Source organism: Lynx canadensis, chromosome D2 (genome assembly GCF_007474595.2).
Source record: "Lynx canadensis isolate LIC74 chromosome D2, mLynCan4.pri.v2, whole genome shotgun sequence".
NCBI classification, from domain to species: domain Eukaryota; kingdom Metazoa; phylum Chordata; class Mammalia; order Carnivora; family Felidae; genus Lynx; species Lynx canadensis.
This window is the reverse complement of record NC_044313.2, coordinates 51,919,219-51,932,890: the sequence shown is the minus strand read 5'-3', so window position 1 is coordinate 51,932,890 and position 13,672 is coordinate 51,919,219. Positions and strand designations below refer to the sequence as shown.

General features: G+C 55.0%; 1 protein-coding gene and 1 long non-coding RNA gene across 5 annotated transcripts; one reads left to right on the top strand and one right to left on the bottom strand.

Moving 5' to 3' along the window:
• Positions 1-82: 82 nt before the first annotated feature.
• Positions 83-3,398, bottom strand: COMTD1 (catechol-O-methyltransferase domain containing 1). 4 transcript variants are annotated; one of them, XM_032595252.1, is made up of 9 exons: positions 2,904-3,398; positions 2,719-2,775; positions 1,946-2,313; positions 1,662-1,789; positions 1,299-1,404; positions 1,092-1,210; positions 934-988; positions 540-673; positions 183-335 (listed from the first exon to the last, which is right to left on the bottom strand). In XM_032595252.1, the coding sequence occupies exons 3-9, from the start codon at positions 2,037-2,039 to the stop codon at positions 183-185; spliced, it is 789 nt and encodes a 262-aa protein (XP_032451143.1). In that variant the 5' UTR covers positions 2,040-2,313; positions 2,719-2,775; positions 2,904-3,398. The 4 variants fall into 4 exon arrangements, with proteins under 4 accessions (XP_030190535.1, XP_032451143.1, XP_032451142.1 ...); XM_032595251.1 differs by having other exon boundaries at positions 2,719-3,398; XM_032595250.1 differs by having other exon boundaries at positions 1,946-3,022; positions 3,127-3,398.
• A 144-nt stretch (positions 3,399-3,542) lies between these two features.
• Positions 3,543-12,258, top strand: LOC116738384. The gene is made up of 3 exons (XR_004344263.1): positions 3,543-3,653; positions 4,502-4,586; positions 12,118-12,258. It is a non-coding gene; the product is annotated as an uncharacterized LOC116738384 (long non-coding RNA).
• Positions 12,259-13,672: the final 1,414 nt, after the last annotated feature.

The following is a 13,672-nucleotide window of genomic DNA, read 5'->3' as shown; positions in this document are numbered from 1 at the left end:
GCTCCCTTTTGCTGAAGAACCTGCCAGTGCTGGGCCCTCCCTCCCTACCCCACGTTAGAGCCACGTACGGAGGCTGAGAAGATCTTGTCCCAGGCCCCACTTTATTGTCGAATTTAGAACTCAGGGTTGATGTCTGGGGTACCCAGGTCCCCTCACTTGAGGCCACTCTCGGGGGGCCAGCCCTAGATCTTGAAGGCTAAGGTGAGGCCGTCGCCCAGAGGCAGAAGGCTGATGTGGACCCTGGCGTCCCGCAGGATGCGCTCGTTCAGGTTCCGCACGCACTGGGCCTCGGTGTCCCGCGGTTGAGGCTGTAACACCTCTCCGCGCCACAGGACCTGCGGGGGGGGCGGGGCATCATGGAGGGACAGGGCCGAGGAGGAGGTGCCTAAGCAGGAGGCGGGGTGAGAGCTGGAGACAGGACCCCAGGGGGAGAAAGCACTGGGCGGGGCTTTGTGGCATGGGGGCGGGGCACAGGGAGGAGCCAAGGGAAAAGACCGAGACCCAGCCCAGGAGGGCTCTCCCTCTAGTCTATCCCTTACACTGAGTACGGCGAGGACTCCTCCAGGGCGCAGCAGCTGCAGGCACCGCTCATAGTAGGCGGCACAGTTCTCCTTGTCCGCGTCCACCACGGCCACGTCGAAGGTGCCAGCTTCGCCCGCGGCCAGGAGCTCGTCTTGAGGGGGGGGGCGGGGGGTAAGATAGGTCTTGAGTCCGCAGCCCAGGTGGTCAGAAGCCCCTGCCCAGGTGCTGTGACCATTCAGGGACTCTGGTCTGGAGGGGCGCCCTGCCACCCAGCATGTGGCCGCATAGGTGAGGCCAGGAAGCAGAGGACTGTCACTACCTCAAGCCCGCCCAGCAGACCTGGTCACTAGCTCACGCCCAGTCGTCCCACTTAGAAAATGGTGCCAAGGCCCCTTCTACTCCGTTGCTCACCCAGGGTCTCCAGGGCGGGCTTCAACCGAAGGTCGATCTTGTGTTCCTCCTCAGCCTGCGGAAGGAGTGGGTCACAGCCAGCAGGTCCCTTCTCCTAGGGCTGGGAGTGGTCAGGCTCCAAGGGCCTGATGAGGGCCTCAAATGTGCGGGACACTCACCTGCCTCCACAGGGGCCGCCCCAGCTCCGGAGGCTCTGGGTTCACCTCGCAGGTTATTACGCGCCCGGCCGGGGGCAGCGCCAAGGCCAACGCTAGGGCTGAGTAGCCTGTGAAAGTGCCTGTGGGCAGGGACATGGACAGGCTCAGGCCAGAATGGGGGACATCCTGGTGACTTAGGCTCCCAGTGGTCCCAGCCGTGTGCCCTACCCAGGTCCAGCGCCTTCTTCGCCTTGATGAGTCGTGCCAGGTTGGCCAGAAGCTGGGCCTGCTCACAGGTCATCATGGAATCTCCCTGCGGCTGCTCCAGGGTCAGCTGTGTCGCGGTGGTGGAGGGGAGAGGGTCGCACCACCACTGCCAGTCACCCAGCTCCGCCCCGTGTTCACACCCCCTCCAGGTGCGCGGCTGTGGGCGTGGCCTAGGGGGACTGGCCCTCAGGGAACGCCCACCGCGCCCCGCCTGCGGTGTCCCGGAAGCCCGGGGAGCTCCAAGGCCCAGCCCAAGGTCACACAAGCACGTGGGGCCCGCTGGGTCCGAAGTGGGCGCCTGTTCCCGCCCCTGGCCCTGCTGACCAGCCGTAGGCTCCGCAGCACCGGATGCTCCCGCATGGAGCGGCTCAGCAGATACTGCCAGAGGGGGCTGTCTTCAGGGGGCAGCAGGCGCTTCTCTCGCCGGGATCGCTCCGAATGGCACCGTCTCCCTGACGGGGAGGGGTCCTGGGTCAGGGTCTGGGACTCCGGGGCGCCAGGGCTGAGCTTCAGCCTCAGCCAGCCTCGCGGAGTCACGGGCTCCGCTCCCGCACCTGCCCCGCCTGCGGGGGCTCTGCGGGAGGTGCCGCAGGCCCCGCCTTACTCACCCAGGAAGAGGCCGGTGGCGAAGGCGGCGCCCAGCGCGGCGGAGCCCAGGACCAACGCGGCGGGCACAGACAGCCGGGGTGCGGGCTGGATCATGGTGCGGCCAGGAGGGAGCGACGTCCAGGTCACTTGGCTTGGGCTTCTGCGCCCGCACTGGGACCCGCCTGCCTTCTAGTCTCCGCCTTGTCCCGGTACTGCCCGCAGAACTGCGGTCTCGAACGCCATCTGGCGGCCGCACAGCTTTACTGCAAGCCCCGCTAGAGCGAGCCGGGCGCCATCTGGTGGCTGCGCTTGGAACTGCGCCCGGGAAGGGGAGCAAGCCTGCATCTGGGGTCTGGGCTTTCCGTGCGGGTCCTCGAGGTCTACGGTCCTGGGTCAGGGAGGTAGAAATTTGATGCCCCTTCTGGGTGCTTCTTATTATCGCTGCTGCTTCTGCTGGGACCCTGGGGCATATGTGGGTGGGTGGCTGGGCCGCTGGCGTAACAGGATAGTAATTTGCACGAAGTGATAGAAATTACAGGAGTTCCGAGAGGGACTGAGAGAATTAGGGGAGGCTTCCTGTGGGAGGTGAGTGAGGGTATCCGGTTGAAGGACCCGGTTTGGGGACAAAAACTACAGGAGGGGAGGCTTGAGAGTCCAGAGGCAGGTCTTGTTGATGGGGCTCTGAGACAAGGTTCTTAGAAACACGCCGTTGGGTGCCAGACAGACGTATGAGCTCTTGGGTCCCTCTTTCTCAGCCTGTTTATTTTGTGTGAAGTAGGAACCACGGTCTTACCGTAAACAGCACCAGATCCCACAACCTGGCACACAGTAGGTGTCCAGTAAATGGCAGCTGTGGAGACATGTGGAGGCAGGAGTAGAGACATTTGGGGGAGGGGGAGTGATTGGAGGGCAGGTGAGGTCCCCTTGCAGGGCTGTTCTGCAGGGTCACTCTCCAGTGAGCATTGATGGAACACTTACTGTAACACAAAGTGGGGAAGGCGAAAGAAGCCTGTGGCTTGTATTCCTAGTGACGCTGCATTCAGAGACCACAGCACACACTAGAATGGGGAGCAGCTCTGCTTTCACAATTTCCTCTTCTGCAAAATGGGGTTATTCACAGTCGCCACCTCCCAGGGGATGAAACGAGAAAATCCACGTGAAGGATTTACACAGGGCCGGCACTTGGTGGGCTGTAACTTACATTTAAAAGGAGTCCAGGGCCAAAGGGCAGCGGGTCATCCGGCCGCTCAAGGTCACCTCCCCCCCGGGCTGGGTGCTCCAACAGCCCATTTAGTATCCACTCTGGCCAGTCAGGAACTCCACCGGGGGGCTTCCCAGAGGAGGCTTAGCGGGTGCGAGGCCCCTGGACCCCGAGGCCCGGAGGCAGGTTTGTTGAGGTTTAGGGGGTGGTCCGTGAGATTGGCTAAGCCGAGGAAGATCGGAGCGAGCTGGAGAGACTTGGAGCACAGCCCTGACCCCAGCTGGGAGGCGGTGCAGGAGGAGGGCTCAGTTCCGGGTCAAGTCTCCAGGAGCCGCTGACGTGACCTCCAGTCAGACGCAGAGGGCGGGACTGACCCCAGGCGCGGGGTGGAGCCTGCTGTCTGTGGCTGGGCTGGGCGGGGGTGCGGCTGGCTGGGAAGCACCTGCCCCTTTGCCTTCGAATCCTCTGCATCCTGGTTGGCCCCCAGTAAATGTTTCTCTGACCAGACTCTGAGCCTCATCCCCAGGGTAAGGGCTGCTGGTCTCTCCTCTCCCAGGGCTGAGCACACAGCAAATGATACATAAGTGCGGCCTGAGCAGTGTGCTGGAGCGGCGGGTCTAGACAGTCAACACAGTAACCGTAGGGGCCTTCCACTGAGTACCAGGCCTTCTAAATGCAGCCTACCTATGAGGCTGGCATACTATTCCCATTTTCCCGAGGAGGAAACCAAAGCTCAGAGAGGTGCCCTCACTGACTCCATGCGCTGAGACCCAGCAAGATCCAGACACCCAAGAAGTGCTTTCCTGGCAGCCGTGCTGGGCTCTCTCCACCAGGCCACCGGCCTGGGGGCCCTGGGCTCAGCTCTACCTTGTCTGGGAGTCCGGATTTGGGCAGGCCCCCAGCTCACACCCGAGCCTCCCTCCCCAAGCCTGGCTTCCGGCGGGAGCCCCGGAGAGGGGGGGGGGGGCGGGGAGCCGGCAGGGAGGGGAGGCATGTCACCATATATCCCCGTCAGATTAAAAAACTAATTTGAAAAGATTAATGTATTCCATTCTTGTTACGCTGGCTCTGATACCTCTGGGCCCGCGGCCGCTCTGCCTCCTGATTATTGAATTTTTATGGCCTGGTAATTAATTGCAGATTCCCTGTTTTGTTCTATTTCTTTTTCTCTGACATTTTAATTTCAACAAAAAGCAGTGGTCTCCATGCAGGCTCTCTCTGGAGATCCTAATGGTCTATAAAACAGAATGACTTATAGACGTGGCACCCACTTCAGTTGGCGAGCGATTGTTTGAAACCTTGCTGATCACGCAAAATTTAATTTTTCCACCTCCCTCCCCCGTTTGCTACTCATTTCTTGTCTCTTGCATTGCAGCACCGGGGCGTCTCAGCTCACAATGAAGGGAGCAAAGTGTCGCCTTGGAATCCTACAGAGCCTTTTCCAGGAGGCTGAAAACAAAGTCAGTGTTGCTTCTTTTCCTCAGAGGTGCCCCTGCGGTGGGGAGGAGGGAGCTGGGCCTCCCCAAAGGGCCATCTGGATGTGGGCAGCTGCTCCCAGGGCCATGAGGGGCTGGGCAGGGGGAACACCATTTCTACCTCTCTGGGTTGCCCTTTTGGTCCCATGCAGGTCAAATGCCCCACTAGGCACCCAGGAACTCTCAGGCTGGTAAGGGCAGAGAAAGTGGGTGCCTCTTCATGCCTTTAGGTCCATACCAGGAAGTGAGAATTGACCCCTGACAAATTCTTAGCCAAATCAGGGCCCTGGAAACAGCTTTCCACAACAATGGGTCTGGAAGAGGCCCCTGAATTTCTATCATGACACCCCCAGCTTCTACTTCTGAACTGCTGACATCACATGGGTTGGATCCTCTCTCCCAGGGGCTCCCCAGGACTGTGCAGGGCAGGGTAGGGGCAGAAAAGTAGGGTTGTGGAGTCAGGTCAGGCCTAAGCAATTGGAAGATGGAAGTGTTCAGGGGCTGCACAGGTAGGTGAGGGGAAGCAGTAGGGGGCAGTGCGGACTGGGGCACTGCAGAGCTCATGTCCCGTCCAAAGGCCTGGCAGCCACTTGGCCGCCTATGCCGCCATGTGGGAAGATGGATGCAGTGTGGCCAGAGCTTGTGAGTTCTCAAGAAGGGTTGAAATCTGGCTTGTAATGTGAAACCTCACCATTTTAAGCATTTGGATTAGACTTTTGTTTTTTTTTAAGCATTGCTTCAGCCGAACTGAATACATCTTTGATGTCTGGGTTTGATCTGGCCCCTGGGACCACCGTTTCCTCTGATTGGGAGCATGTATCGGAGGAGCTGAGACGTGGAGGTGGAGTCTGGTGGGGCCAGCTGACGCCTCTGCCCTGCCCCCACCTCAGGAATCCTTTTCCTACCTTTGGGCTCTCCATCCCCTTCCCACGCTCAGTGGGCTCTTCCCCAGCAGCTGTGGGCTGCCAGGGGCACCTTGGAGCCTCTGTCCAGGTCTTGCCTTCTGTAGGCCTCTCCATACAGAAATTTGCAGCCTGAAGTCTGACCGCATCTGGGTGAGGTTTGCCAAGCTCCCCAGGGAGGATGGCACCTGTTCACCTAAGACTTTGGGGGTGTGGGCGGGGGCAATGCCCTGACTCCAAGGCTCTAGGGGTGTTTCAGGCCGAGCGGATGGAATCAGAGAGACCATGAGTTAGGGGCTTCTGGGGCTTCTCAGATGAGGTGGGGACGATGGAGCCCCACTGCCTGCTCCTGCCTCCTCTGTGCTGAGATGCTACAGACCTGGCAATGCCCCGGCCTCCTGTGCCCCGGCTTCCTTATCTGGACAGGCCCAGTGGGAAAGCGACAGCACGGTCTCTAGAATCAGATGGACTTGGGGTCTGTCATTGGTCCCATAGCTCCGTGGCTGTGAGTTCAGAGTTTCTCAGCTAGAAAATGAGGGTGATACTTCTCTACCTCTCTCGCTGTGTACTGAGCACCCACAAACGTGCGGGCTTTAAACAGCCCCCATTTACCATTTCACAGTCCTGTAGGGCAGAAGCTGTCAAGGTATGGCTGCATTCTCTGCTTGGGGTCTCGCCAGACTGACGTCACAGTGTTGCTGGGGCTGCGGTTCTGCCGGGCCCCCCGGCTCTTTTCTCAGCCCACTGGTTGTTGGTGGATTTCAGTTCCTTCTCGTGAAGCTCCTATGTCAAGGCCAGCAAAGACGTCTTGGATCTTTTTGGTGCTTCAAATCACTTTGCCTTTCTCTTCTGCCTTTAAGTGCTCCTGTGCTTACGTTGGGCCCACCCAGATAATCTCAGGGAATGTCCTTATTTTAACGTGACCTGGTTAGTAACCTTAGTTACATCTGCAAAGTCCCCTTGCCATTTAAGATAAGAACCACAGGATTCGCACTGATGGTGGATGTCATAGAGATCATGGGGGCAAAACTCTGTCTGCCACAATCCCTGATGACCTTGGTGTGTGTCTCATGATGTCATCTGCTTCTTTCCTCCTGTTTTTTTTAAATGTTAAAAAAATTTTTTTTTTTTTTAATGTTTGTTTTTGAGAGAGAGAGACAGACACGAACGGGGGAGGGGCAGAGAGAATCTGAAACAGGCTCCAGGCTCCAAGCTGTCAGCACAGAGGCTGACGTGGGACCCGAACTCGGGAACGGGGAGATCATGACCTGAGCCACACTCAGATGCCTAACTGACTGAGCCACCCAGGTGCCCCACTTTCCTCCTTTTTTGACGGGATGGCCAGGGCTGCCATGGTGACTCCTGGGCGTCACTGCTTCTGTGGGGCATCTTGGCTGATCCTCAGGAGGCTTCAAATGGCCAAGACTTCATGGGGCCCTTCCGAGAACGGGTGGAGAGCGTCTCCTTGCAGCTCTTACCTCTCCACGTTGAGACACTGGCCTATGTTGTGGGTCCTTCCTTCCCCAAAAGAAGACAAGCATACAGACTTCTCAGATGCCTTTGCAAGCATGTGACCTTGCTTCCACCTCTCAGAGGTGCTGCACGGGTCCCGAATGCCAGTGTGGGCGGCGTGCGTTGGCTGTGTGGAGATTGATGCCCTGGCAAGCAAGTGTGACAGATGTGGATGTTCCCGCTCTGCTGGGTGGTTTCGTGGAGCCCCTTCCCACAGGTGGGCTGTGGCGGGAGCTGTGTTCTAAGTAGAAGAGTCCCAGGAAGTGAGTGGGTGGAGCTTCCGGAGGTGGAGTTCCTGGCTGTGTAGCACCCAAGCCCGGTTCTCTGGTCCCGCCAGTCTGCTGTTTGCAACACAATGGAGTTTATCTGCAGCCAAGTGGATTCTGTTGTTTGCAACAAAGTGAAATCTGCTGTTTGTCACAGAGCAGCTTGTGAGATTTGCAGTTAAGAGTCCTGCCTGGTACACTCTCTTCTGTGGGGAAGATTCTTCCACCTCCAACAGACACTGTTAATGTCAACCTAGGCTACTGTCTGCTTTCTTTGTTGCTTGCAGGAGCTCATGTTGTTCAGGCAACATGCCCAACTCTGGGGGATGAACCGTGATGGGTCTCAGACTGGCATGACCATCCCAGTCCTTTTTTGAAGATACCTGCTGTCTCATCCTCACCTGTAGCTCTTTTCCAGCCAGAGATAAAGGGGTGCTTCTCAGGACTTTTTCCTCCTTTTTTTTTTGTTTAGCTTCTTCTTACCTTGAATGGGGTTGTGTAAAAATGAAATGCTTGGAACCATAGCAGCCCTCTTGTGGTTGTGAGGCAATAATGTTCGGGATTAAAAAACCCAAACAAACAGTAAAGATGGCAAGAGGAATGATGGTTGGTCCTTGAAGACCTTATCTAGCCATTGAACCAACACCAGCAACTGTTTTCCTTCAGACTCCTTGTTACATAAGAAAGTGGAACGCTTTGTATTTAAGCAATGATTAGGGGGCGCCTGGGTGGCTCAATCGGTTGAGAGTCCGACTTCGGCTCAGGTCATGATCTCGCAGTTCGTGAGTTCGAGCCCCACATCGGGCTCTGTGCTGACAGCTCAGAGCCTGGAGCCTGCTTCAGATTCTGTGTCTCCTTCTCTCTCTGCCCCTTCCCCACTCATGCTCTGTTTCTCTCTGTCTCTCAAAAATAAATAAATGTTAAAAAAAGTTAAAAAAAAAGCAACGATTAGTTGCATATTTTTTTACTGGAAGCTCGAAAGCATTCCTGATACAAACAATGTGGCCTGTTCCCACAGGAGTGGTTTGGAGTGGGTCCTGAGATAACCCTGTTTGCTTTTTTCTTCAGGCTAGAGTGTCAGATTCCCCACTGTACTCAAAATCACACCCTGCAAAAGTGAGGCCCCATTTACCTCAGGGGTGAGCTTTCTCACAGGAGACGCCCCATCCCTTGAGGCAGGCCAAGTTCCTCCCCTTCCTGACAAGTCCAAATAGCAGCCCTGGGTACTTCCTCCCACCCCTGTGCCCCTCAGACCCGAGGCATCCCATGGACACCTCCCAATCCCTGGTGAGGTAGGCATGTCACCCACACCCTACAGGTGACTCTTAGGGGAAGTAGCTCATCCAAGGTCTCACAGCCCACAACTTGGGGGACTTCCCCCTCCAGAGGGAGTCTCTGTATTTGCCTCGGAGGGAGGGGCACAGGGACTTCTGTGACGATGACCAGACAGGGCGAGAGATTTTGTGCAGTGAGCTGGGGATGGGTGGGGGAAGCCCCTGTCTTCCCAACATAATAGTCAGGCTTCTGCTGCAAAAGTGCTGTGTAACAGTCCCAAGTGTCAGTGGCTTCCAAAATAACCATGCACTTTTCTCTCCTGGGTCGGCAGGTCAGCTGGGGTGCTTCATTCAGGTGGTGGGTTCAGATCATTCTGAGACCAGCGCACAGGAGCAAGAGGCCAAGCACCCAAGTGGTTCTAAAGCCTCTGCCTCAGTCAGGGCTGCTGATGTTGCAGTGTCCACAGCAAGCCACTTGGCCAGGCTGAGTACAGGCGCATGCGTAGTCTACCCCCTCAGTGGAGAAGTCATGTGGAGAAGGGTGTGGGCGTGCAACCCCATTACGGATGGCAGACTGAAGAGGCAGGATCAGCAGTCCAAGCTAACACAGGCCCCGAGGGGGTCCCCAAAGTTGTGGGTGCAGAGGCTGTGGATTGGGCAGGGCCTCAGCAGGGCAGGTGGGCCAGGGTTGCTCCAGGGGCCGAAACTGGACTCCCTAATCTGTTTCTTAGAGGAAGGACGTGAAGCTCTGGGGACCAGAGTGTTACCTGAGGTAGTAGGCGTGAGCCTCTGCCCGCGCTCCCTGCCATCCTGAACCCCGGTCCAGCCCACGGCACCTGCTTCCCTGGGAGGGAAAACTCCCAGCATCTGTCTTTCCTCCATGCTGCCCGCCCAGGCTCAACACAAGCTGATCCCTCACATACGCCGTGAAATATATCCGGGGACTCCAGAATTCAGACTGTGTCGCATAGCACCCCTCTCAGCACTTGTTTTACATCTGGTGGCCTGAAGCTGGCCCGGGGACATATTTTGTTTGCCTTTATCAGTGTTTTGTTTGTTTGAATGGAGCTAACAGTAAAGGATCAGAAAATTTCACAAAGAACTCAGATTTGATTTCCATTCCTTTTGAAAAGGAAGATTTTGGTGTCTGGGTGGCACAATCAGTTAAGTGTCCGACTCTTGCTTTCAGCTCAGGTCATGATCTCAGAGTTCACGGGTTCGAGTGAGCCCTGCATTGGGCTCCGTGCTGATGGTGCAGAGCCTGCTTGGGATTCTCTCTCTCCCTCTCTCTCTGCCCCTCCCCTGCTTGCTCTCTTTCTCTGTCTCTCTCAAAATAAACTTTAAAAAAAAAAAAAAAAAGGAAAGGAAGATTTGACAGCAGCAGGCCCATTGTGCAGCCTGGCAGGTTAGCTGGCTCTGTGTGATGCCTGCCCCCCTGGGTCATGTGCTCTTGTCCTGGTCTCCACTGCTCCCTGCTGCCTCAGACCTGACATATTTCACTCATATTTCATATTGGTCTTCTGTCCTGCTGGCACATGAGCTGTGACCTCTGATTTAATACACTCCCCGGAGGCCCAGAAGGAAGGGATATCTGTGCAGGATACATAGCCAGTAAGGGGTCTTTATTTCTCTTTCTCTCTTCCTGAGTACTTCATAGGCATCCTGGAGAGAAAACCCTCTTTTGGGATCCACACCAGGAGCCCAGTCTCTGCCACCCACTTCTACTGGCTCAGACCGGGGTCCTCTCCCTTGAGGCAAAGCTATTCGTGTCATGGCTGAAACTCAGAATGCCATTGGCATCGTTGCCCTGAGAGCACAGTCACCTTCAGGGGAAAAACCAAACTGAGATGAAGCTTTGGGAGATGTTATGGGAACGTAGGTCCCTGAGCTATGTATGGAATCCCCCTAGATAGGTAAAAACGGGATACTAACTGCCGATTCTTATATAGCACTTGCTGTGTGTCAGCTACTTTTTGTAACTTCATATTGACTCACTTAGTCCACATTAACCCTGTGAGGGGGAAGGTGTAATTTTTATCTCTGTCTTACAGATGAGGAAACTGAAGCACAGAGAGGTTAAGCAACTTGCCCAAAGTTGCACAGCTTATAAGCGATAGAGTTGGGATTTGATTCTAAGGTTTCAGGGCTTACAGTTCTTAATCACTGAAGTGTCCTAGAGGAAATGCCTAGTGACGTGGCTGCTTTTCCTGTAACGTCTCATTTCACCCTCAGACTTGCCCAACAAGGTAGGGTTGGGTTTGGCTGGGAGTGACAGAAAAATCCAAAAGAATAGCAACGTAAGCAAGAGAGAGTTTGATCTCTATTTTATGGAGATGGAGGTGATAAGGAGGCTCCAGGGCCAACATGGACTTAGGCTTGTACTATGTTGTGCTGCTATCTTCATCATGTGTCTTCTCCTCCCTGAGCAAGATGGCTGCGTGAGCTCCAGCCATCACACCTTCATCCTAGTTTTCAGCAAAACGAAAGAGACAAAACAGGACTCTCCCCTTTCCTTTGAGGACACCTCCTGAAAGTTTCACTGGATCCTTCTACTTGCATTCCTTTGATCAGCACTTAGTCATATGGCCACACTTCAGTCTAGAAATAGCCTTTATTCTAGAGCATTATATGCTCAGAGAAAAATCAGTTCTATAGTTAAACTTAAGTGGGAGAATGGATACTGGGAACATTTAGCTGCATTTTACAGATAAAGAAACTGAGACTCAGAGAGGCAAACAGCCTCCTGGAGGTCACACAGCCAGGAAAAGGTGAAGTCTGGATCTTCTGTCCCTGGGCCCTGTGGAGCAGATGGGGCTCCAAAAACACACTCTGCCAATTTCCTGGGGGATGAGGGGAGTGGTGGATGTGTGCATTATCCACTTCCTAGGCCCCAGAAACACCCAGGGCCCAGGGCCTGCTAGTCAGACACTCCCTTGTGCCTGGCAGCTTCTCTGGGCCCAGATCCATCATCCTGGTACCAACCATGCCCCGGGCCTGACTCCATCCATCCCACTAATGCCGGCATCGACTGCACTCGGGCACGTTCCTGAGGCGGCCTCAAGAGCGCTGAATAATTCAGGTCTGCATAATGGGATAATGAATTTACTGACAACCCAGTGTGGTCTCGGTACTTACATTTCAAGAAATACTGACTCCCCAGGCCTGCTCAGCAGGCTGGAGACGTACACATGCCAAGAAACTGTTGCCTCTGCCAGCCTCGTGGGGTTCAAGACTGATTGAGTGGAGACCCTGCTTTGCTCTCACTGATCCTTCCACTGCCCGGGCAAGTGGCCAGTCTGGGAGCTGGGGTTGCCTGGTTGGAACTTTGGGGTGAGGAGGAAGTAGAATCAAAGAAGCTGGGAAGGAAGAGCTGGAAAGGAGTCTGGCAGTCCCTTGGTCCTGCATGCCCATTTTATGAACAGGGAAACTGACGTTGCAGAGGGGACAGGCCTGTTCTCTGGTACACCGTGCTCTGTGGCTGGGATTGCCAGGAATGGCTTAGGGCTCTGGGAGGACACTTGCTTGTTTACCTTCTAACCTGCTGGTGTGTGCATTCCCCCAGCTGCCGGAGAGTTGCTGCTAGTGGCTCACAGCTGCCCCTTCACCGGAGGGAGGAGAGCTGCCCCACCCCGAAGGCCGCACCAGCTGGGCGAGCTGCGGCCAGTGGCTGGCGGATGTGGTGGTACAACAGGCACCCCTAGACCTCAAGGTAGGACTAACTCTGTGATGCTGATCATGCTCCAGGACCCTCAGTGGGAACAGGCTGCGGCTAGACTTAGCGTTTACCTTCCCCTGTTATGCGTGCCCTCACTCCCTTTCTCAGAGCCTCTCCCAGTGAACCATCTGAATAGGGATCCCCGATTCAGGCTCTGCTTCTGGGGAGCCCACCTAAGACACCTGCGTTTCCTGGTCTAAGCCCTCCTTTCTGAGGACTTGCCCCAGAATGCTAAGAGGGGATCAGAGCCAGGAATCCTTATTCCTGATCCTGGCTCTGCTGTGTGACCATGAGGAAATCACCTCTCTGCCCTGGGCCTCAGTTTCCCCATTTGTTTTTTTTTTTTTTTAATTTTTTTTTCAACGTTTATTTTTGAGACAGAGAGAGACAGAGCATGAACGGGGGAGGGGCAGAGAGAGAGGGAGACACAGAATCGGAAGCAGGCTCCAGGCTCTGAGCCATCAGCCCAGAGCCTGACGCGGGGCTCGAACTCACGGACCGCGAGATCGTGACCTGGCTGAAGTCGGACGCTTAACCGACTGCGCCACCCAGGCGCCCCTCAGTTTCCCCATTTGTATGGTTGGGGTTGGGGGAGACTATCTCTGGTCCCTTCCAGCTCTGAAGGTCTATGATATGACCTGAGACGCCAAGAAGCCTTCTCCTGCCCTACCTAGCCTCACATGTGCGTGGAGCCCTACCATTGGGGTGTCACCATTTTTCTCTGAACCTTTAAGATGCAAAAGTATCTTGAGAATGAGTTTCTCATTGGGAGATCATGCTGTAGGGCAGAATCTTTTAAGGTGGGATCCTTGATCATCTGCACTAGGATCCATTGTCTGAAGGGGTGTTGTATTATTAATATCCTCCCTCCCGCCCCACTTTTTAAATGTGGTGCATGATGTCTGGAGTGGCAGCAGCTAACTTTCAACCATGAGGAGCAGTATGAAATGCCAACAACAAGGTAAGGACAGTGAACAGAAATGTAGAAAGAAACTTGTTTTTGATGGAATTTCTGAATCATTGCACAAAACCTGAAAACACCTACTTCTCAGATCTCAGTGTTTGAAAGAATTAACTATCTTTATTGCTCAAGGAAGTCTTTTTTTTAAAAAAATGTTTAATGTTTATTTATTTTTGAGAGGGGGTTGAGGAGGGGCAGAGAGAGAGGGAGACACAGAATCTGAAGCAGGCTCCAGGCTCTGAGCTGTCAGCACAGAGCCCAATGAGGGGCTTGAACTTATGAGCCATGAGATCAGGACCTGAGTCGAAGTCAGACGCTCAACTGACTGAGCCACCCAGGCGCCCCACTCAAGGAAGTCTTGGTTGACTTTTCTGTTATTTGTAGCCCAAAGCATTCTAAAGAAATCAACACTAAATCGTTATAACAGTCCTTTAAATTAGG